This window comes from Neovison vison, chromosome 3, assembly GCF_020171115.1.
Source record: "Neovison vison isolate M4711 chromosome 3, ASM_NN_V1, whole genome shotgun sequence".
NCBI classification, from domain to species: domain Eukaryota; kingdom Metazoa; phylum Chordata; class Mammalia; order Carnivora; family Mustelidae; genus Neogale; species Neogale vison.
This window is the reverse complement of record NC_058093.1, coordinates 28982415-29005753: the sequence shown is the minus strand read 5'-3', so window position 1 is coordinate 29005753 and position 23339 is coordinate 28982415. Positions and strand designations below refer to the sequence as shown.

At 50.0% G+C, this 23339-nt stretch overlaps 1 protein-coding gene across 3 annotated transcripts; it reads right to left on the bottom strand.

Moving 5' to 3' along the window:
- Positions 1 to 445: 445 nt before the first annotated feature.
- On the bottom strand, positions 446 to 23303 carry STK36 (serine/threonine kinase 36). Of its 3 annotated transcripts, none has more exons than XM_044241606.1 (27): positions 23156 to 23303; positions 22577 to 22752; positions 21725 to 21865; positions 21538 to 21615; positions 19727 to 19857; positions 19236 to 19485; positions 17605 to 17698; positions 17174 to 17343; positions 16835 to 17022; positions 16221 to 16320; positions 15014 to 15157; positions 11709 to 11888; positions 10373 to 10470; positions 9849 to 9954; positions 8468 to 8618; positions 8137 to 8264; positions 7495 to 7599; positions 6947 to 7045; positions 6772 to 6860; positions 6430 to 6493; positions 6137 to 6247; positions 4488 to 4568; positions 3953 to 4127; positions 3569 to 3716; positions 3195 to 3342; positions 1848 to 2594; positions 446 to 847 (listed from the first exon to the last, which is right to left on the bottom strand). In XM_044241606.1, the coding sequence occupies exons 2-27, from the start codon at positions 22658 to 22660 to the stop codon at positions 704 to 706; spliced, it is 3954 nt and encodes a 1317-aa protein (XP_044097541.1). In that variant the 5' UTR covers positions 22661 to 22752; positions 23156 to 23303; the 3' UTR covers positions 446 to 703. The 3 variants fall into 3 exon arrangements, with proteins under 3 accessions (XP_044097541.1, XP_044097543.1, XP_044097542.1); XM_044241608.1 differs by having other exon boundaries at positions 4494 to 4568; XM_044241607.1 differs by lacking the exon at positions 23156 to 23303 and adding an exon at positions 23046 to 23062.
- Between the last annotated feature and the right edge of the window lie 36 nt (positions 23304 to 23339).

Genomic DNA, 23339 nt, shown 5'->3' with positions numbered 1-23339 from the left:
CCTGGCAGCTCCAAGCAAGGTAAGATATACATTCTATGGCAAGAATTTACAAACAGAGGAAGGATAAGCAGAAGGAAGGCAGGAAGGCCAGAAGGCAAGAAAGAAAAAGAGAGAGAGAGAGAGAGGAAGACAGGCAGGCAGGGAGGGAAAGGAAAAAATAAAGAAAGAAAAAGAGAAAAGAACGACCCTCCACCCTAACCCACAGACAGGAATGTGGGCTATGGGTCCAAGAACCATCCACAGCAGTGAGACAGGCTCTGTTCTTATCACTGTCCTGGGGCCAGTGTGCTAAGGTAAGAACCTGCTGGAAGCATTGTAGGAGTTCCAGAAAGCAAGAGAGCTCCCAGATAGAAGATACGTCCCTGACATCCGGGAGGCATGTTCTTGGGATTAAAGGCACATGATCAGAGAAAGAGCCTTTGATGTAGAAAAGGAAGCAATCTTCTGTGGCACCAACATCAATGAAGTTTACTGGTTGAAATCAGTATCTGGGGAAAGGAGGGAGCTTTATACATAAATCTCTTCTAGTTTTTCGTTCTCAATCAGTTCACTTGCAGCTTATCTCTCTCGATCTTTTTTTTTTTTTTTTTTTTTTTTAAGTCTCTTTAGCTCTTGGCTGAGTTGGTGTCTCATACAGTAGAAAAAGGAGAGGTTGGCAATAAGGGGCCAAAAAGGCTGGAGGACGGACCGCAGGAATCTGAGATCAAGTGCTGTGGGTTGGCCTCAAAAGGTGAATGAGTTTCCTGCAGTGTCTGGCAGAGGCGGGCCGGGGGCTGCTGGGCGCCAGTAACTGGTTCCCCAGAGAGAGCATGGCTAACCGCTCACTGGCCCCCAGGGACACCAGCACCTGTGGGACAGAGAAGAGATGACAGAACATGACATGGCCCAGCAATTCCCACTCTAGAAAAGAAAGAAAAAGAAAATGGGCTCTTGGGGACTCATCTTGATGAGACGGGGCTTATCAAGACCAGAGGTCTATTCCTGTTTGCTCTGGCTACATACCATGAAAGCGAGGCACTGAGGGATCCGTGCACTTGTCCCCAGGAAGGGTAACACATGTCGTGGTGACAATTGGGTCAAAAGTGCACTTCCCAGCCATGGATCCTGACCAGTGGGCCTTAACCTTGTTGCTACCGAGAATCCCTTTCATTATTTCCCCACAGGGATTGCCAGAAAATGCTATCATTTATATCATCACCATCCTGTCAAAATGTTCCACCCAAGGCTACCTTACTGCACTGTAAAACTTGGACGTTTAGCTTTACCATAGGTAGATGTTTGGTTTCCTTTAGGCTACTTTATAGACAGGGTGGAAAAAGCAGAATAAAGCCGTGGTTACAGTATGGGGCTCAGGACTCCGACTCTTGAGCTCAGAAGTCCAGTCCCCTCAAATAGCTTTGTAACTTGGACAAGTTCTCAAATTCTTAGTGCCTTAAGGTTCTCACCTGCAAAATGGGGACTATAATAGCTTACACCAGAAGATAAAGGGAAAATGATTAGCATGCGGCTTGTCACGTGGTGAGTGCTGAAAAAAGATGGGCTACCTGCTTCATGTCCCCTAGGATGAAACGCCTCCATGCCTCAAGATGGCCTAGTGTGTCTTCACCTCCATCCCACCCAGCCTCAAGACGGAAACCCTGGTCTTTGAGATCGCAGAACTTCCCACTCCTCAGAGCCCTCTCCTGCACTCCTGCCCTTCTCCAGGGTGGGAGGTGGGAGAGGAGTGCTTCATTTCCCACTTCCGGACAGGGGGTCAGGGGGTATCCCAATTCCTTAAAGACTCCCTCGGAAAAATGTCGTGACGTACAAGCCCACCATTGGGGTCCACGAGTCCCCCAGGGGTGTACCTGATGGATGCAGGGCTCCTGCCGGAGGCTCCGGAGGGCAATGAGGGCAGCCTCCTTCACATTCAGCTGTGGGTCCCCACAAGCCATCTCCAGGAGTCGCTGCGGTACTTGGCACTGTATCAGCTCTGCCCCCAGGCCCTCGGGCCCCAAGTTGCCCAGAGCTGACGCAGCGTTGCGCCGGATGCCGGCCTGAGGATCTCCGAGGAGCTGGGTCATACCCGGTACTGCGGCGGCCAAGGCCGGGCCCAGGGGACCCGCCTGGTAGGCTGCGTTGCCCACAGCGAAGCTGGCACTGCGCCGCACGGCAGGGTCCTTGTCTCCAAGCCCCAGCAGCAGGAGGTTGAGCAGCCCAGCCTGGCTCTGCAGCGCCCCCCGCAGGGCCATGCTGTGCTGCAGCAAGTGTCCCAGGAGCCCGTAAGTGCGGGCCCGCACGGAGTTCTCTGGGTGGCCCAGGAGACTCCGCAGTGGCCGATAGGATTCATCAGAGCCGGCCAGGAGTTCCTGGATAAAGGACAAGTGGCTGGGAGACAGCACTCGGGCTGTGTGGGCCAACAGCGAGAGAAGGTCGGAGGTGAGCACTGGCTGGTCACCCAGGAGGGCAACTGAGAGGAAAGAGATGACAGTTCGAGGGGAGGCAGCCACCGCGTTCACGAACTGGTTGAGCGAGGTGGGATCCGTGAGGGCCAGGCGCGTGAGGAGACTGATAGGCAACTCGGCTTGAGGCAACGGAAGGTGGTGACAGCAGACCTGGGGAAAGAGGGGCAGGGGCAGCCGGCAGAAGGGTGTCAGGGAGAGGGAGCACTCACTGCAGCGAGCCAGCTTGAAGGAGCCCCAGCTCCGGTGGAGAGAACAGCCAAGCTAGGCTGAGAAATACCACAGGGAATGGGAAGACCTGAGCCAAGCCCTCCACGCGAGATGCAGTGTGGAGCCCAGGGGCATGGGTGTACGAGCATCCCTTTTCTCTGCAAGGATGTGCTCGCTCTGCCTTCAGAGGCCCACTGCTTAGTGCCAGCAATCGCCAGAGAGGTGAATCCTGGCTGAGGAGCTGGGTCTCCAGTGCCTAGACTGGGATGTCCGCCCCATGGAGCTCTGACGGATCCAGAAGAGGGACTGGTGGAGAGAGGAAGGACCAACCCAGCTCCAAGCAGTGTCTCTGCTCAGGCCGGAGTGCTTTCCTCCACTCCCAGCCCTTAGCTGGAGCAGGGCCTCCACTCTTCCAGGGGCATGGGAGAGCCCTGGAGCTGCCGACAACTGAATAATTCGAGTACAATAGGCTGGCCACCTTTCCCCCTCACCGACCCCCCCACCGCCGCCCCGACTTTTGTGCCTGAGGAGCTTCCCATGCACCTGCAGCAGGTGGGCTGCGATTTCTGAGTCCACAAAGTCAGCCAATACACCTCCGAGGAGGTCGTCATCCACGTCCAGGGCGAAGGGAAAGCAGAGGAGCTGGCAGACAGAGAGCACCACGAAGGGCAGAAACTCAGACCCGTGAGGCCTAAGGAGGGCAGTGCGGAAGGATTGGCTGGGTCTTCCTCACCCACCCTTTACCATTCTCTGCCCCCTCTGCCCCCTGCTCAAATCCCCAAGCCCGGATCCCCTTCCCCCATCTCACCAATCCCACTGCTCGTCTCATAGCTCAAGCTGTCAGTTACAGCCCCCACCCTCCCCCGCCCTGCAGACTCTCCAGCCTGCCCGGTCTCCCTCCTCCAGCTCCGACTCACGCCCGGCCCAGAGGATGCAGGAAGCTGGGGGACAGCAGATGCTTCAAGGTGGACATGAGGGTACTTCCACGCTGCGACAGGTGGCTCAGGCATAACTGGGGCTCCTGGGTGAAGATGGCCACGGCCAGGCTCAACAGGGCGGCCACGCCTGGAAACACCCAGAATGGAGACTCAGTGGAGCAGGCAAGAGGCCCAGGTGCTCCTGCTTCTCGAGGGCTCCCCACTCTTAGTCCCTTTACCACCAAGCATAGCCTGCGCCATCCTCTCCCCAAGCGACAAGTCATAGTCATCTCTGTGGACTGACCCAGGGCTGGGCGGCCTCCTCTTGAAAAGAGGCCTCAATACTTTGGCCCCTCAATGGAAGTCACACTGATGGAAAGATACCTTGGGGGGAGATCAGCGTCCAGTCTGGCTCCGGGCTCTGTGGCCTGGACAGGGACGGCTCCTCTTCCTGGGCAGACACCTCCTCAGGGAGCCTTAGGGCCATGGAGAAGCGGTGCCATAGAACGGTCCACATTTCTGAGCTAGCCACATCCCTTATCAGGCTGCCCTTCCCTGGCTGGAGAAGAAATTGGAGGGTGGGTAGGGAGGTCAAAGTCAAACCTCAAACGTGCCTTTTTTTTCCCCCACTCTTATCCCTGACCTATGAGGAGAGCATCCAGAAATAACTCCTCTGTTTTTCCCAATGACCAAGGATTTCCCTGTTGTCTGAGTTCCCTTTCTTCCCACATTTTAATCATGTGTGTGACTGCTGGAAACCAGGGAATTACGGCTCTCCTCCCCCACTGAGGGGGCAGCTGTGATTCCCCAGAAAGGGTCTGTGCTGAGGGCTATCACAGGTGGCATTCTAGTTGGACAGAAAAGGTGAATGTGGGTTGCTTTCATTCATTGTCTAGCGGTTCATCAACCTAGGAGGCACCTGCACCTGGGTGAGGAGGTGAAGCAGGAGGATGAGGAGGCCATCATAGAATCCACAGCCAGCTGGTGGGGTCAGCCGGACCTGTTGGAGAGAGGCAGGAAGAATGCAGGTCCCACACATGCAACTCCCTGTCAGGCAGAAAGAGCTCTTCCCCAGCTCGGGGCAGTGTGGACAGCTCTTCTGGATTCAGGAGTTTGGGTTCCCAACTGTTCATTCAATGACTACCTCTAATCCAGAGACACATAAGCTGTTAGGATAGGAAGACACTTGCTGGACAAGCAGCCAGGGTGGTGTGGGGATGGAGACGCAGTGGAGAGGGCCTAACTCTGCCTTCTAGAAGTAGCACACTGGTGAACTGAAAGTTTCAAAGGCAGTCAAGAGAAGGAGGTAGGAAGGGACAGCATTCCAAGTAGAACTCATAGCATAAATAAAGCAGCTCATGAGGGATGATGGTGAATTTTGGAAGGGGTAAATCTGGGCACAGCAAGATTATAAAGCCCAGAGGAAACAGGTGAGCTTTGAGAAGAAGGTAAAGGAGTTTGAACTTTATCCCAGAAGCAAGGGAAGCCACCGAGGACTTATGCAAAGTCTACATGGGCAAGATTTTCGTCTCTTGCATTTACTGCTGTATCCTCAGAGCCCAGAATAGTGTCTGGTCCTCAAGACATATTTCTGTACTGGATACTTATTGGTTGAACAAATGATTAGACTTTGAAGAAAGCTCACCCTGGTGGCAGTGAAGAGAGTGGACCGGGGAGGAGAGAGTCTAGAAAAGAGACCCTTCGGCAGGCAAGTGCCACAGTCTAAGATCAATGATGTGCACACATTCTAAGGCAGGGCAGTGACGGTGGTGGGCAGCAGAAGATCTGAGTGATGACAGGAAGGCAGAGCACATGGGACCTGGCGGAACCATCTAGATGGGGGAATAACGGAGCAGAAGGCACAGTCTATGAGGACTCCCAGGTTTCTGAATGGGGCTCCTGGATGAATGGGAATGCCATCCCTACTCCCTCTCTGAAGTTCAACTTCATCTAGAAAAAGCAGGTGAGTGTCATTACATTTCATGTGTCTCTCTTTCGAGCATGTTGTGGGAAGACATGCAAAGTGTTTTCTAAGTTATAAGGAATTCTGTGTCTTTGGGGATGACAATCATCTGAATACGGAGTCTATCCTTCCTTCTACAAAATGACAGAAATACGGACTCCCAGGTATCTAAAAACGAGGGCGGGGCAGGCGTTGAAAAGGAGAAAGCGACAAGGAGGCTACATGGTGGACCGAATTCCTGACGAATTCTCAGGACCCTAGCCATCTTTCCTATCTCAGTTAAGGAGAAGGAGAGGGGATGGGAGTGCAAACTGCAGGCAGAGAACAGATGAAGCTTTTATAAAGATTGCAGGAGCTGCTGGAGGAGGGAACTAAAGTAAGCAGGAAATCTCATCCTCTGGTAACTCGGGTCCCCCTCTCTCTCCCCTTCTTGGCTTGCCAATCTGGGCTCAGAGGGGGCTGTTATCTGGGGGCCGGCAGAGAGGAAAGGAAAGACTCTTTGGCTCCTTTCCCACTCCTTGGTTTGCCCCAGGCAGGCTGGCACTTCAGTCTCTTCCCAGAGTGGAGTCCTGGGTCTGCATCATGTCCTCCCTGGCCCACCTCACCTCCGCAGGCGCAGACAGAGCATGCGACGCTGCCGCAATCCACTCCACAGGCTGGAGGTCAAAGGTCACCCCTTGCTGACCAAGTTGTCCCAACAGACAGGCTGCTGCACTCTGGAAGGAGTTAGAGGAGAAGGAAAAGTCTGAGTCTGCACAGCAGGAAGGACATGCAGTCTCCGCCAGGCCCCAAGGAATGCCTCCGAACCAGCTGCTGCTGAGACAATGATGCCCATGCTCCCCCTGAAGGGCTGGATAGCAGGGGGGAAAGGAGAGGAAGAGGAAAGCTGAGAACTCACCACGAGAGAGACGATGTGTGAGTGGGTAAACAGAGTAGCAATCTCATTGCCTAGCTTCTCCATTCTGGAAAAAGGGGATACGTCAAAGGGTGCCGCCGAGGGAAAGGAGGCTGGTGAGGGGCCCCCCTCCCCGCTGGATGGCACTCTCCCAGGGGCTGTCCAACTGTCGCCAAAGCACAAAGTTTGTGGGACGCTATGTCTGTTGTTTGTAGAGAAGACTTCACTCTCTCCATGCCAATCCCTCCTCAGCACAGGCTGCAGGGTGCCATTCCCCCAATCTGAAGTCAAGGTGAGCTGTGGGGATGCAAGGTCCCAGCGCAAAGACCCCACTTCATGGCTTACCCAGAAGGCAGATCTTGCAGCCGGAGGACAAGAAGGGACAGGAGATAGAGTGCCACTTCGGTAGCCTCTTCCCAATCCACAACCTTCACCTACAAGGGAAGCCTCAGATAGCAGAGCAGCTTCCCACTGAGACAGTGGGGCCACCACGACGCACCCGCCTATGTTGCCGGCGTACCTTGCCCTGGACCAACAACAACAGTGACTCCAAGGCCAGGGGCTCTTGCCCTAGAAGGTGGCACAGGTGCTCGCTGACGTGGCAGCAGGAGTAGAGAACCTGAGGGAGTAGGAAGCAGTTGGTCAGTGAGGCTGAGCGGCCCCTGGGCTTACAAACAGGTTAGCCTCTCAACAGACCCTGTGTCCACCCCGGGGATCATAGAGAAGTCCAGGCCACTTCCACCTCTTGCCACAAGACACTGAAATCGGGCTACTTCTCCGTTCTGGTGAGCATTGGCTAACACTGGGGCCATCTCAGTGGAATAGATTTAAAAGCAGAAAGGGACCTTCTCTATCTCTCTCAGTCCTGGGGACCGAAAAGAAATCTGGGGCACCTGGGTGGCTCAGTCAGTTAAGAGTCCAACTCTTGATTTTGGCTCAGGTCATGATCTCAGATCGAGCCCCACGTCCCATACACAGCATGGAACCTGCTTAAGATTCTCTGTCTCCCTCTGTCCCTTGCCCCCCTAAAAAAGAACGAATGAACAGAGATCTGGAGGACAGGCATACCTTGAGGAGGTGGAGGCACAGGATGGGATGCTGCAAGCCAGAGATCAAGGATGGCCTCAGCTGGCTGCTGTCTTCAGTTAGCTGATTCGCCAAATGCCGAGAGATCTGTAGGGACACACCTGAGGTCTCCATTCCCATCCCGTTCCCAAGATTCCCATCCTATTCCTCTCCTATCTTCAACAAATCAGGTTTCTCAACCCCTTGCTAGCCACTCTCCCTCAGGCTGACCAGGAACCTCAGACCTCATCCCACCCCCAGTCCCTATGGCTGATGGAGAACCAAAGGTCATGGCCTAGTTTAGCCCGAGTGCAGGCAGGTGCAGAAGAAAGCATTGCTGGATGAAAGGGGGCAGGAAATCTAAACCCTGATCCCTTCAAGGAGCATCACGGGCATCTTCGGATCAGCCACCCTGCCAAATGGGAAGTTTATCACCAAGCTCTCTAACCGGCTGGACAAGGGCTTTGGGATTCAGGGGACATCATATTCTATAAGGGACCCAGACCCAGGGTGGGAGCATCTGTTTCTGAAAGTACAGAGTAAGGGAAAGCATGAATGCTTGTTTTTCTGCCTTTCTGAGGAGCTGAGGCCAGCTCCCTCATCTCTAGCAGCCGGATTAGAGGAAGCAGACACTGCAGCTCAGACCTGCTCCTTGGCTTCCCAGCAGCTGGGCAGCCCCACCGGAGCAGTACAGATGGCCGCCAACGCAGAGGACATGGCTCCCGGCAGATCCTCGCTCTGCTCCCGCAGTGGCTGGCTCACTTGGGGGGCTCCTATGGAGAAAGGCAAAGAACGCAGGGTTGGGTCTGGTTGCTTCTCTCAGCTCCCCATTCATTCTTCCAGTGTGCAGCTAGTTACTGAGCACTTGCCAGATGCCAGGTGCTAATCAAGGCAATGGCAGTTGCGGGGAGGGGGAGGGACGCAGAGCCAGAGCTGCCCCAGAGTAACCAGAACCTCAGTGCTCTACTCCGGTTACCTGGGGGACTGTGGAAAGGCAGCTGAGGAACTGTCAAGCCGTGGAGCAGCCCGTTCAGCACCGACCGCTGAGTCGTCAGCAGGCTGGAGTAAAAGGCTTTGGAGACAGTCCAGCTGTTCCCATCCATGGCTTCACACAGAACAGTAAAGCACTAAGGGAGACAAGGGTCGGGTCAACATGAGGGCAGCAGAAAAGTGATGGGGCTGAGGGTAAGGAGCAAGAACCCCCCGAGAACCTGAGAAAAAAAGAGAAAACCCAGAGGGACCAGCAGTGATGAAGTATTCCTCACATTATAACTGCCTTCACATTTCGAGGATGGCAGTTTTAGATAGCAAGCCTTCTATTCTCTGATCAGCTGCCTCCCAGATGATACCTCTCCAAGTGTTAGCTATGGACCATGAGCAAATGAATTCCTGGGGATTCCTGGGTACCTCCCAAGCCAGTGCTACTGGTTCAGAATTTTGGGTGGTAGGGTATTTATTCCAAACTCTCCATGCACTTGCAGCACCGTGACCTATAGGATAAATGCTAGCCGATAACGTGAGTTGCTGATGCCCCAAATTTAGGTTAGACATTGAAAAAGCTTCCTAAATCAAAAGAGTTAAGGGATGTTAAACTAGGCTTTCAGACTAGAAGAGGTGGACTGGACTGCTAGCTGGAGGCTGAAATGCAGCCCAGATCTGTGTACCCCACGGGGCCGGCCTGTTTGAACAATGACTAGGCAATTGCTTACTTCCTCACTGATGTTCCTCTCTAACTCCTCTGAGATCCGTCAGAACCCAGCTATCTTCTTGCTCCATTCTCCATTCTCCTGTCCCTCACCTCCATAGTCCAGGGATGAGAACCCATTAGTTTACTGGTCCATAGGACAAATAAATTTGGGAAATACTAGCCCATCTGCAAGTCTCCTCGAGAAGGAATACTTCAACTTGTGGTTCCCTGAAAAAGGCCACAGTGCTTAATGCCTCTAGATCTTTATATATGCTGCGCCTTCTGCCTGGAATGTTCTACTTCCTGCGTCACACACCCAACAAACTTTTATGAGTTCTTCAAATCCTAGCAAAGATAATTTCTTTCAAGACTTCTTCTAGGACTCCCCAAGTAGCATTAATCATACCTTCTTCAGTGGTGCTTCTGTATTTCATACAAGTTTTATACAAGTTCTAATGTACTTCTCACACTGTTGTCCTTGATCATTTTTCATCTCCTCTATTAGACTATTTCCAGTCCTTTGAAGATGGGGATTTCTCTTACCCATATGGCACACAGTTTGGAAATGTTTGTTGTATTAACTTAACCTAACCCTATGTAGTTATAAGAAAGGGGAAGGGAGAAGCACAGGGAAAGACATCAAGGCAGAAATCTGGACAAGAGAGATTACCACAAGGCTATCCCTCCGCAAGGTCTGCTCAGAGTCATCCGGTTGGGCCAGCAGTTTCCCCAACAGGTCCAGAAAGAGGTTGGCGGCCTCCTGAAACACCTGTAGGCTGGGAAAAAATAGCCCGTCTCCCTAAAAGCCCACATGTGGTAAATGGGTCAGTTCTGGGCAGACAGGAGAGTCCCTGCAAAGAAACATCTCAGAACACTCTCTCCTCTTTCCCCTGCTGAACACACATGTGGTCTGCTATACACACCCTCTTCATTCCTTCTTTGCCATTTCCTCTAGGTCATTCATATTGTGACCCTTCCCTTTAGTGTATGGGGGACCCTTAGAGCCTGCAAGTCTTGGGGTGAACTTAGAGGGGTGTCGGGGTCCTTAGAAGGATTAGCTAGACTCCCAGTCAGACAGCCGATCCCTAACCCTTCGGCTTCTCCTTACTCAGCCTCCTCCTAACAGAGGGGGTAAGAAACGGGTAGAAATCGAAGCCAAAGTGGCCAATGGAGTAGAGCTGGCTCTCGTCCCACCTGTCACCTGTCTGGCTCCTCTCCAGATTGAAGGTGCAGCCAAAGTAGGCCTGAATCACAGCCATCAGGTCCCGTAAGAAGGTCCCATACCAACATTGCTGCCAGGGAAGAGGACAGAGAGTAAGGGCAATGTAGAGGATGGAGACGAAGAAGAGAAAAAGCAGTAAAAAAAAAAAAAAAAGAAGACGAAAAAGAAAGAAAGAAAGAAAAAAGGTGTCCGATATCCAGTCAGGTTGACCGAACAGGAAGGGACAGAGGGAAGAGAGCCACCGGACAGAGAAATCTAGAGGTAACAAAGTGGCAGCCAGTGGCCGGTAAACAGCCTGAAAATGTGTCTGGTTTGGCCTGAATAGCATTCAGGAGTCTAAGAGGCTCGGTTTTTCAAAATAGCTCAAGTTCTCTAAATTCCTTAAAAACGCTTGAGGTTAGTACTCATGAGCAGAAGGCCACTTTCAGCTGCCTGAGCCAAGGCCCCGTTAAATGTTTCCATATTCTCTCCTCGCAGCCCGGCCACAGCAGAACACAGTATGGGGAGGGAGGGATTCCGCCTCGGACACACTGAGCCTCAGTCCTAGCTCCTCCACTCATCGTCCCTGTGACCATTTATAAGTTAGTGCCTGCATATGAGTTGGTGAATCTCTGAATTTCAGTACTCCGTTCTATAAAATCAGGGCAATGAAAGCTTAGGATTTAACATTCCAAAACACAGTGCTCTACAGAGTGGGAAACTATGCATATAAATCCAGATTTCTAGCTCCTTTTTTTTCTTTCTTTCTTTTTTTTATTTGACACAGAGTGAGAGACAGAGCGAGCATTCAAGCAGGGGGAGCAGCAGAAGGAGAGGGAGAAGCAGGCTCTCCGCTGGGCCCAACATGGGGCTCGATCCCAGAAGCTTTATCACGCAGCTAAGGAGTAGTTCCACTGAAAGCAGATGCTTTCTGACTGAGCCACCCAGGCGCCCCTGGATTTCCAGCTTCTCTCAGAAAACTGGAAGATCTGGTAACACTGCGCCCATGTTCTCACGTGGCAACAGTGAGCCGGAGCCGAGGGGATGTCCCATTCAGACTGGGCACAGGCACTCTAATTTACCATATTCCCCACTGCTTATACAGTCACGCAGACTCTACTTCCCTGCGTGACAGGATCTGTCTGGCCTCAGAGGGCAGTAGGTTTGCGACTCATTATCTACTAACTAGACAGGAGGAAAGAAAAGAAAAGGCAGTGGGCCGAATAGAAATCCAAGGTGGAGAAACTGAAGAAGAGGACATCTGAAGGAGAGAAATCCCAGGTGAAAAAACTCCTTGAAGTCTTCCGAGGCTCCTGGCTTAGGGCTTACCTGCTGGATACTGCTGCTCTCCTGGCTGTGTCTGAGCAGGCTGAACAGGAGGCCAGGGAGCCCCGCCTCACGGCAGAAGGAGTACAAGGGAACCGAGTCACAGCAGCTAGACAGAAGACTGCTCAGGACCCGGAGTGCTGGGAGGATCTGGGATGCACCCTCCAGCACGTCCTTCAGGATCTGGGTGACAGCAGGGAAACACATAGGAATCGATATTATCAGAGGGAAAAGGAGAGTCACAGATACCAGTGTCCCCAAGGAGCGGCCAAAGCAGACCAGATGTTCCCACTCCTTTCTTTGGGTCTAAAACCCAGAGAAAAAGAACAGAGAAAAAGGGGAAGCGACCAAGGGAAAGGGGACCTCCCCTCCATCTCTGTGGGACCCAGTGCCATTTTTTTTAAGGTTTTATTTATTTTACTTATCATAGAGAGAGAGAGAGAAAGAACAAGCAGGGGGGAGTGGCAGAGGGAAAAGCAGACTCCCCATGGAGCAGGGAGCCTGATTCCAGACTCGATCCCAGGACCCTAGGATCATGACCCAAGCCAAAGGCAGGTGCTTAACTGATTGAGCAACCCAGGCATCTCCCCAGCGCCATTCCTATCTGCTCCCTCACTTCTCCAGTCCTTCACCTTATACATACATACACACACACACACACACACACACACGCATACACACACAAACACGCATGCACGCACACATGCACTTCCAAAGATATAAAACAACAGACACAAAACAATGTCATTCAATTCCAGACAGATAAAACCGTATTATCTAACTCTAAATCAGGGCTTGACTATGACCCACAGGCCAAATCCGGTCTGCCACTTATTTATACATAACCTGAAAGGTAAAGGCACTCTGATACTTTCAAAGAGTTGTTCTTCAAAAGTTAATCCTTCAGAAAAGAGTAACATTTATGTCAAGTGCTTTATGTCATTCTCCATTTCTAAATCTTTTCACTTGGGGTGCCTGGGTGGCTCAGTGGGTTAAAGCCTCTGCCTTCGGCTCAGGTCATGATCCCAGGGCCCTGGGATCGAGCCCCGCATTGGGCTCTCTGCTCAGCGGGGAGCCTGCTTTCTCCTCTCTCTCTCTGCCTGCCTCTCTGCCTACTTGTGATCTCTCTGTCTGTCAAATAAATAAATAAAATCTTTTTAAAATAAATAAATAAATAAATGAATCTTTTCACTTATTTGCTTATTTACTCTTTACAACCATCCTGCCTAGTAAACACAATAACCCATTTTACAGAAGACAAGACTAAAGCCTCTAGATAGGTTAAGGTCAATTACCACAGAGCTGAAGAGTAGTTCAGCTGGAATTCCGAATCCACAAGACTTACCCTGGAGGCAGAATTTTCACCTGCCTCCCTATTGATGCCACCACCCCACTACAAAGGACAGCATGGAAGGGCCAGAAGGGAGGCAAGGTCCAAAGGCAATTCAATGGGGAAAGGAGAGTCTTGGGCCAAGGGTGCTGGGATGACATGCAGAAAGATGAACTTAGATCCCTACCTCACATTATATATAAAAAATAACTCAAAATGGGCAAGAGACCTAAATGGTAGAGCTCCAACTAAAAAGCTTTTAGAAGAAAACATAGGAGGAAATCTTCTGGATTTTGGGTTTGGGTCTGGAAGAGATTTCTTCCACATAACACCAGAAGCATCATCCACAAAAGAAAAAAATGGTAATTGGATGTCATCAACATTCAAAACCTTTGTGCTTCAAAAAACACTCTTATGAAAGTAAAAGAACAAATCACAGACTGGGAGAAAATATTTGCAAACCACATTGTGATAAAGGTCTTCTATCCAGAATATACAAAGAACTCTAACAACTCAAGGGGACAGACAACCCAATTTAAAAATAAGCACAAGAACTGAATAGATATTTCACCAAAGAAGATAATACAAAGAGCTAATAAGCACATGAAAAGATGCTCCACATGAGTTATTAGCAAAATGCAAATTAAAATGACAATAAAACATGATTTTGCATTCACTAGAAATGGCTGTGATAAAAACAAACAATACACGCTGGCAAGAATGTGGGGACACAGAGATCCTCACACAGTGCTGGTGGGAATGCAAAATGAGGCAGCCACTTTGGAAAATAGTCTAGCAGCTTCTTAAAATGGTAAATATAAACTACCATACAACCCAGCAATTCCGAAATACCCAAGAAAGAAAAATGAAAACGTTTGTCCACACAAAAACTTCCATGTGAATGTTCATGGCAACATTACTCATAAAAGCCAAACAATGGAAACAATTCAAATGTCCATCAACTGGTGAATGAATAAACAACATTAATTATGAATACCAATTAAGTAAAATATTACCCTTTTTAAAAGAATCTTTTTTCTCATTAGTACACCTGTATCAGAAGCGCCTGTATATTTATGTCTACATTTTTAATTTCATCAACAAAATTTTTTATTGAAATTTGATTAGCCAATATATTGTACATTACTAATTTCAGATGTAGTGTTCAGTAATTTTTCCGTTGTGTATAAAACCCAGTGCTGATCACATCATCATCCATAAAAATTGTGTGGAAAAGTGCTCTCTCTCATTATAGAAGTATTCAATAATATCCTCCATTTTTGCCTTTTACTCTTCAATGCCCAAAATGTTTACCACCCGAGTTTGCCAACCCCTGCTTTAAATGAATGCCTTTCCCTTCAGAAAGAGAAAATCGAGGCCTGTTCTCTTTCTTTCTTTTTTCAAGATTTATTTACTTACGGGTGCCTGGGTGGCTGAGTCAGTTGGGCATCTATCTGCCTTTGGCTCAGGTCATGATCTCAAGGTCCTGGGATGGAGCCCTGCACCAGGCTCCCTGCTCAGCGGGAAGCCTGCTTCTCCCTCTGCCTGCCCCCTGCTCGTGCTCTCACTTGCTACCCCTCTCTCTCTCAAATAAATAGAATCTTTATTTTAAAAAAGATGTATTTATTTATTAGAGCAAAAGAGAGAACATGAATGCTCATGGGTGGAGGACCAGAGAGGGAGAAAAGAATGGGAAGCAGACTCCCCACTGAGTGTGGAACTAGAGGCAGGACTCAGTCTCTCGATCCTGAGATCATGACCTGAGCTGATACCCAGAGCCGGACACTTAACTGATTGAGCCTCCCAGGAGCCCCTTTTTCTTAAGGATTGATGTGTTATTAAAGGAGGTCAGCAAATCTTGAATTAAATAGATAAACTGAAAGAGAACTGAAAAGGGACAAACTTTCTGTTTCTTATGTTTTTTAATGCCTCCTCTGTGACCACAATAGTCTGAAATTCCATTATATGGGCCCATTACCTGCCCCCCGGCCTCGTGCAGCTGGCCTTGGATGCGCTGGCAGAAGTCAGGATTGCACAGCAGAGTGAGTGGGGCCTTCAGCTGGACAGGCACTGGCTCCACGGTCTCTAGTAGGTGCTGCCACTCATCGTCGCTGTCTGGCTCCTGAGGTATAGGGGCGTGAAAGAGGTCAGGAGCATGTCAGGTTCAAGGACAGTAGCGCCCAGCCTGGGGAATTAGGGAGTAAATGCAAGACCAATGAGCTCTCCAGCACAGATGTATTCATTTCAACCACTGGTTTCAAAAGGTAGAGCTGGCAGTATGAGAGGGGTCTTGAAAAGTCTCTCCGAGAACACGGGCACAAGTTCATGAAGAGATACTTACAGACAGGTCTATTGCAGCATGGTTTATGATTTAAAAAAAAAAAAAAAATGGAGGGGCGCCTGGGTGGCTCAGTGAGTTAAAGCCTCTGCCTTCAGCTCAGGTCATGATCCCAGGGTCCTGGGATCGAGCCCCGCATTGGGCTCTCTACTCCGCAGGGAGCCTGCTTCCTCCCCTCTCTGCCTGCCTCTCTGCCTACTTGTGATCTCTGTCTGTCAAATAAAAAAATAAAATCTTTTTTTTAAAAAAAATGGAAATGTCATAAGGCCAATCAGTAAGGGAATAAGAAATCATGGCACATCCATCTTAGGAAATATTATGAAGGGTATTCAGGAATTCTTTGTGGCCTCCTCACAATTATAATAGTTTGAAACTATTACAAAACAAAACAGTAAAAACCCCCAAAGACGACATGTTCAGATGTAGAAGGATCTCCAAAACAGATCATATGGTAAGTGAGGCACGATGTAAAACAGTACTTGCGGTGTGAACTCAATGACAAAAAATGGCCAAACTACAGATTTCTGTGTGTACATACATGTATCTATAAAAATTCAGCAAGTTTAGAAGAAGAAAGGTTAAACCAGCAACAGCAGACACCACTGGGATTGGGGTGAGGCTCAAAAGGGACTTTCATTTTTACCCATGTGTTCCAATTTTTGCTAATTACATGTTCAGATGTTATGCAATTATCCTATCAATCTACAAATTGATGATAAGAAAGAAATTTTTAACACAAGGGGAGCTCATGCCTGGGATAGTTGGGAATCACTGTTCCAGAAAAACATCTACCCGGACCCAACATCCCACGACAGGGTCAAGGCCAAGAGGAGCCCCTAGGGCTTACCTCATTTTCTAGGTCCACTGCATCAATGCTCCTCTGGCCCACCACCTCTGGCCTCAGCTCTGGAAGAATTCGTTCACAGTCCTGGGCTATCCGGTTTTCCCTGCCAGAGGAACAGCAAGTAGGAGGAGTCCCAGACCCGTGATGCTCAGGGTTCATTAACATGTCCATCGCTCTGGGTCCAAGGCAAGAATGAAGAACAAGCCATACAGGATCAGAGTGGGGAGAGCTTTTTTCTAGGATATGGCCAGGACAGGATGTTGACCACTCCACACGTGTCCTTGACTGTCCTTCCACTTTGGATCTTACTCTCAAGTCTACCTTGGCAGTTTCCACCTGTAGCTCTCAACTCAAATAATCTTCCCTTTTGCATGGAAACAATTCTTTCCTTCTCAGTTAAGGTACAACTGAGGCATAGAGAAAAGAAAATTCCCACAATTCCCAATGAATCAGGAAAATATCCAGAATCAGAATTCAAGAACCCAGGACTTGGACTCCCAGGGCCCTGCCCCATGAGGCGCTGGTTAGTGACAGGCACCATGTTGCATTTTTGGCTAAAGCCGAAGATCTGCAAGATTATACTTTACTCTATAAATCCCTAGCTATCCCCTCCTCACCGAGGGGCAGGGGGGGCCTCTCCAGCCCCCCACTCAGCCCAGCTGCTCTTCATTTCTGAGGCCAAGATCCCAGCCAAGAGGCCTGGTTCCTGAGGAGTGGCTCTTAGTCTAGGCAGAGGGGCTGTGCCACAAGCCATCTTGCTGGTCCTGTCCTCTTGCTCAAGGGCAGGTCCTGTGTTCTGGTGTTTCTGTGGGAAGTGGGCAGGAGACACTGAATCAAAACTATTTGGTTGCCATAGGGCAGTACAAATTCTACTTGTGGTCCTTCCTTAACCTTCCTTCTCCAACCTCCCCAGTTACTAGCCTGTTCATGTCACCCATCCCCTCCGTCCCACATACCTTCTGCTTGGCCTCCTCAGCCATATGCTTACAGGCTTGTTGCAAGATGCGAGATCGATTGCCCTTGGGGGCCAGCCGATGTACCTGTTGGTCCTTGAGGACCTGAAGTTCTGGTGGTAGGCGACTGGTGAATGGGGTGCCCAAATCTGGGCTTCCTGGCTCAGTTATTACTGCAGGGAGGAAAAAAGAAGAACACATGATCACACTAGAGCTGTGCCACCATCTCCACTTGGCCAGAGACAACTTCTATGTCTTCAGGCTTCTGTGGAAGGAGACCATTTTGACAACATGACAAAGAGGGAGCGGGGTTGCAAGGGGAGTGGCAAAGATTAGGCAAAGGGCAAGGAAGAAAGTTCGAGACCCTGGGGAATGCGGGCAGATGGGGAAGAGCCTAGGGAAGTACCAAAGCCCTGGGAACTGTAAGGACTCACTGGTGACACGACCAGCTATAAAGGGGTGATGTAAGAGGTCTGGCCAGGACAGACGCTGCCTGGGGTCCTTGGTGAGCAGTCCCTGTAGAAAGCTCTGTAGAGAGAAAAGAATACCTCATGGGTCTTCGCTTTCCTACAGGCTCTCTTTAACTCACCAACAGAAGCAGGAAACCAAGACTCCGGAGTCCATTCCTTCAGTAAACTGGCTGGTCTTGACCACCCTCTACTCCTATCCGTAGCCCTCATGTCCCTGGCTCCAGGACCACACTTCACTGCCTCCCCTCCGGGAGAGCCCCCTGTCCTGTCCAAAGTCATTCTGGCGTCTTCACAATCACCTTCAGAAAGCAAACATTCAAAGGAGTCCAAATGGCTCACTGTGCCCTCCCTCCGATGGCGGGCTTGTCTGCAGCTGGGTGGGAACAGATGCGTTCGTGGTGAAGAGCACACTCACACTCAAGTCATTGCGTACACACGGGCTTGGGAGCCCGCCAACACAGAAATCCTTCGGCAAGTCTTCAGATGGTGGTGGGGAAGGGAGACTGCCTCTGAAAGGGGCACATCTGTTATGAGGTATCCTTGGGAACATCCTCAGTTGGGCCTCAGATGGGAAGAGAAGGTACTGGTAGCTGATGACCACTGTTGTAAAACAAGGTGTCATCTGTGGCTCTTGCTGAATGAAGATGCCTGCATGTTGCCTCTGAGGGAGAAGGAATGGCCTATCGCCCACTTAAGTTTCTTTTGTTTAGATTCTTTCTGATAATTACTGGAGCTTCCCCAACTAAAGAGATTGGGGAGAGACTTGCCCCTTTTCCTCTTAGAGCAAAGGAAAGTTATAAAGAGACTGCACTCGGGGAAAAGGTTGCATTTAAATTTGAGGGCCCAAATTTTGCCCTAGATAAGAAATAAAAAGGGTGGGGTGCCTGGGTGGCTCAGTGGGTTAAAACCTCCGCCTGAAGCTCAGATCATGATCCCAGGGTCCTGGGATCAAGCCCCGCGTCAGGCTCTCTGCTCAGTGGGGAGCCTGCTTCCTCCCTTCTGCCTGCTTCTCTGCTCTGCCTATTTGTGATCTCTGTCTGTCAAATAAATAAATAAATAAGATCTTTAAAAGAAGAAATAAAAAGAGTGAACTCTTCTTCCTCCCTCCCTTCCTCATCCCCTCCTCCCCCACTGTGAGTTTGCTGCAATCAGAGGGCACCACCTCTGTCACCTGCCCCTAATAGCTGAGCTAGTCCCCCTGGCTCTGGCCATTTGAATGTCTGAAGATTCCTTCTTTCAGGAAGAAGACTAGAAGTTCTGTGGGCAGATCTAGATATCATCTGGACCTTGCATCTGATAGGAAATAAGTGGAACAGAGAATGCGTAAAAGGATAGCAGCTGTCCCTGGTGGCTTAAAATTACCTTTCCATTGCAATAAAGAATAACCTGCCCCAAGGAGGGTCCGCTAGGTCCAAGTTTGGTGGACCTTAGAACAGCCTCCCAGAATCAGTCCCTACAGGAGAAAAGCAAGGCAGCTGGGCCCAGCTCCTGCACTCATTAACAGCAAAATCTTGCCCCAGATTTTGGAAAAGGGAACAGAGGCAGAGGAAAACGGGTTTCTGATGCAAAGTGAACTCCCTTTCTACGTTCATTACCTTGAAGCAAGGACTAATGGCGGTCGGCCAGCGCACAGGGTCCTTGAGGATGAGACTGACCAGCTGAAAGATGCTCGTCGTGTAGAAGGGAGGGGTGCCCACCGCCAGCTCGTACAGTATGCAACCCACGGACCAGAGGTCCGCAGTGTGGTCATATGGACGCTCTTCCACCAGCTCTGGAGACATATAAAGTGGTGTGCCTTTGATGGATGTCAGCACCATTGTGTTGGTGCTCATCGCCCGGGCAAATCTGCGGGAGATGATGGAATGGAAACGGGAAGAGAGAACGTGAACAATACAAACCAGCCCTGGCGACCACTGCCTATCATTGTGTGAGTTATCCCAAACCTACACAGACAGCACCTTCCTAAAGACCAGATGGGAATCCCAGTTTCCAGCTCGGCTTCAACAGTGAGGCCCAGCGAAGTCAAGCATATGGTCTAACACTCCCGGCAGAACGAGAGGCAGTGACGGAAGGTCAGACCTCTCACCCAAAGTCACAGAGCTTGATGCCACCACCCTTGGCAAGAAGGATGTTCTGAGGCTTCATGTCTCGGTGGAGAATGCGGTGGGAATGCAGATAGTACAGAGCGGACACCAACTGGGCGGCAATGGCCTGAACCTAAGGGTCACACAGGTAGGAGAAAGAAAGGAGAGGTCAGAGGAAGGAACCTACTGAGGAACCCAAAGACACTTCCCTAAATTACTGATGTGATTGTCTCTTTTTCTTTCTTACAGAGCTTCCCTTGACACCTGCCTTAGTTCTTGCCCCCCAATCATTCATTCATTCATTTGTTCACTCACTCATTGAAGAAAAACGACCATGGATGGACAGATCATCCTGTGCCTCTCAGGTGCATCATTTATAAGCTGATGATAATACCACCACCTCCTGGAGTGCCTGGCTGGGTCAGTGATTAGGCATCTGCCTTAGGCTCAGGTCATGATCCCAGGGCCCTTGGACTGAGCCCTGCACTGGGCACCCTGCTCAGAGGGAAGGCTGCTTCTCTCTCTCCCACTGCCCCTGCTTGTGTTTCCTCTCTTGCTGTCTCTGCCTCTCCCCGTACCCCCATCAATTAAATAAATAAATATATATATTTTTAAAAAAATAATAATGATACCACCTCCTGCATCAGGATCCCTGCTCAGCAGGGAGCCTGCTTCTCCCTCTCCCCCCGCTCGTGCTATCTCTCTCATTATCTCTCTCACTCTCAAATAAATAAGTAAAATGTTAAAAAAAAATAATACCACCTCCCTTATATAATCCTTACTACAAGGATTAAAGAAGTTACAGCACACCATTCTCAGAATGGTATCTGGCACTTAGTAAGCCTTCAATACACATTACCTATTGTTAAATAAGACAAAGTCCTTTTTCTCAAGAGACATGGTCAAACAAATAAGATACACAAAATGAGCAAGATGATGACTTACAAGTAATAATGCTCAGAATGCTCAGAGATGGCACGCTTCAACAGGACATCCGGAGGGGGTCTACTTGCTAGGTACAGAGAAATCTCTAGAACAAGTGTGGCTGGAGAATGTGTTTGCCCCTCCCGCTGTTAACCACTAAATCTTGGTGGTGAATCCTGCTTCAGCACAACCCTTACCCTTTCCTGCCCTCTTGATACCACTACACTAGCTCTTCTTCCCTACAGGTGCTTAGCGACATCAACAGCATTAATAATAGCTAACTAGGGGTGCCTGGGTGACTCAGTCAGTTAAGAGTCTCCCTTTGGCTCAGATCATGATCCTGGGGCCCTGGGATCAAGCCCTGCATTGGGCTCCCTGCTCAGCAGAGAGCCTGCTTCTCCCCGTCCCTCTGCCTACTGCTCTCCCTGCTTGTGCTCTCTCCTTCTCTCTCTCTCTGTCAGATGAATAAATAAAATCTTTAATAATAATAATGATAACAATAGCTAACTATGTTGAATGCTGTGTGTCAGGCACTCTTTGAAACCCTTTACATGGATTAATTCACGAATCTTCACAACAGCCTCATGAGACAGACATTATAATTATGTCCATTTTTTAAATGAGGAAACTGAGAACAAAGAGGTTAAAGTAACTTGCCCCTGAAGAACCAGCTAGAAAGTGGCAGGGTTACCCTTTGTACTCCGAGACTTTGGCTCCAGTGTTCACATAATTTCCTGGCATACCACACTGTCTCCATATACACCCAGACTCTTGTATTTTCCTCGGGAGTTTTCAAAATGGTGACTCTCAGTGCTCTCAGCTTTCCCTATCAGTCCCTTAAGGTGAAAAGAGGTCAGGGGAGGGGAGAATTTTGAGCTAGGGAACATACCTGGTCTTCAGGAAGTTTTCCGTCATCTTCCAAGATCTGAAAGAGCTCTCCCTCAGCGTAGTCTGTCACCACTACCACCTGCAAGGAGAAGGCAAAGGTCCTGATGGCTCCAGCTTGATACATTCTGAGGCCGGGAAATTTCTGGGACCCTTCTTTTTCGGAAGAGTGACCCAAAACCGAAGGGCACCTCTTTGTCTGTCTCAAAGCTGTCAAGCATATGTACAATGTTGGGATGCCGCAGACCCCGCATGATTTCAATCTCTCGTTGCAGGTTCCTCAGCTCCTTCTCTGAGCGTCCCAGTTTTGGAATGAACTTCAGGGCCACCACCTGTCAGCGGTAATATGAAAAAGAGTAACGGCCTAACCACGCTATTGAAACATTCACCTAGAGCTCCAGAATTCTGGCTTTCGATTGTGAGAGCAAATTCTCATTCCTCACCAGTCTCCTACTCCCCTTCCCCATGGTACCCTGGCCTTATACAGCCCCTCCCCACCTCCCCGCCAACCCCTTGCCCTAGAAACACCAGCCTTGGCCAGACAGATCCCTTTGGTGGATTCTGGGAGAGGTGTTCTGATCTGGGTAAAGCACTCTGATTTAAGAGATTTAGGGGAAAGAGAAGGAAGAAACAACGAGGAAAAAAGAACAGAGTTCAAGTGGTCAATCTCTTCTTACATGGTATGATAGAGGAGAATTAACAGTAAATATAAAATTTATTTATTGTTTACTACATGCTAGACACTGTACTAGTATAGTAATTCAGCACAAATCACATTTAATCCTCAAACTCCATTAATCAGATACTACTCATAATTATCCTTATTGTAGAGATGAGGAAACAGACACTGAGAGTTTAAGTAACTTGTTCAAACTACTTATCTAGAATCTGAACTCAAGTAATCCAATATTAGGGCCCAATACTCTGTGAGAGGAATGAGGGAGTCAGTTCCTCAGGAACACAGGTTGGTATTCTGGTCCCATTTTCCACCGTGGCTGGAAGTACAGAATCCCACCCAAGAGATACCCCTCTTTGTTCACCACCTGAGCACTGTATTTTCTTCGACCCTTGTACACCCTCCCAAAGGAGCCTTCTCCAATCATCTCCAACACGTGGTACTTTTCCATGACAGAAGTTTCAGGCTCCCTCAGAAGGAAGGAGGTAGAGATGGTGGTGAAGGGCTACAGCTCCCGGGGACAGTTCCACACATCTAGGAGGCCTGGTTCGGGCATGGAAGAAAGGTTAATTAATGTTAGCCACCTTGCCTTTTCCTTTTTCATAATAATCAGGTCTCAAAAACATCGTAGGGTAGACTGGACAAAAGATGAGATCTTGGAGCAAACAGAGCGCCTCCTGTCGTTCTCCCTCCCTTTCAGCCACCTCCTGTCCCCCAGGCCAATCTCGTTCCCACCGGACCCCGAGTCCCCCTTCCACCTCCACGCAGCCCCGCCCACCCGACCCCTCCCCCTGTCCCTCTTCCTCTCCCTCTCCTTCTCCCTCTCCCTCTCTTACCAGGCCTCGCCCCTTAGGCCCCGCCCCCTCCGCCCAGCCTCGCCCACCCGACCCCGCCCCCCTCCGCCCAGCCTCGCCCACCCGACCCCGCCCCCTCCATCCAGCCTCACCTACGGACTCCGCTTCTTCCAGCCTCTCCCAAGCTCCTGACACCTCCAGGCTCCTCAGCACCCCCTCCCACGCCCCCTGACCGCGCACTTCGCAGACCGGAGCCCCTCTCTCACCCCCAGCCTAGGAGCTTCAAGCTCCTCAGGCCGAGGGACGACGACCCTGGCCTTCAGCCCCGCCCCTTCC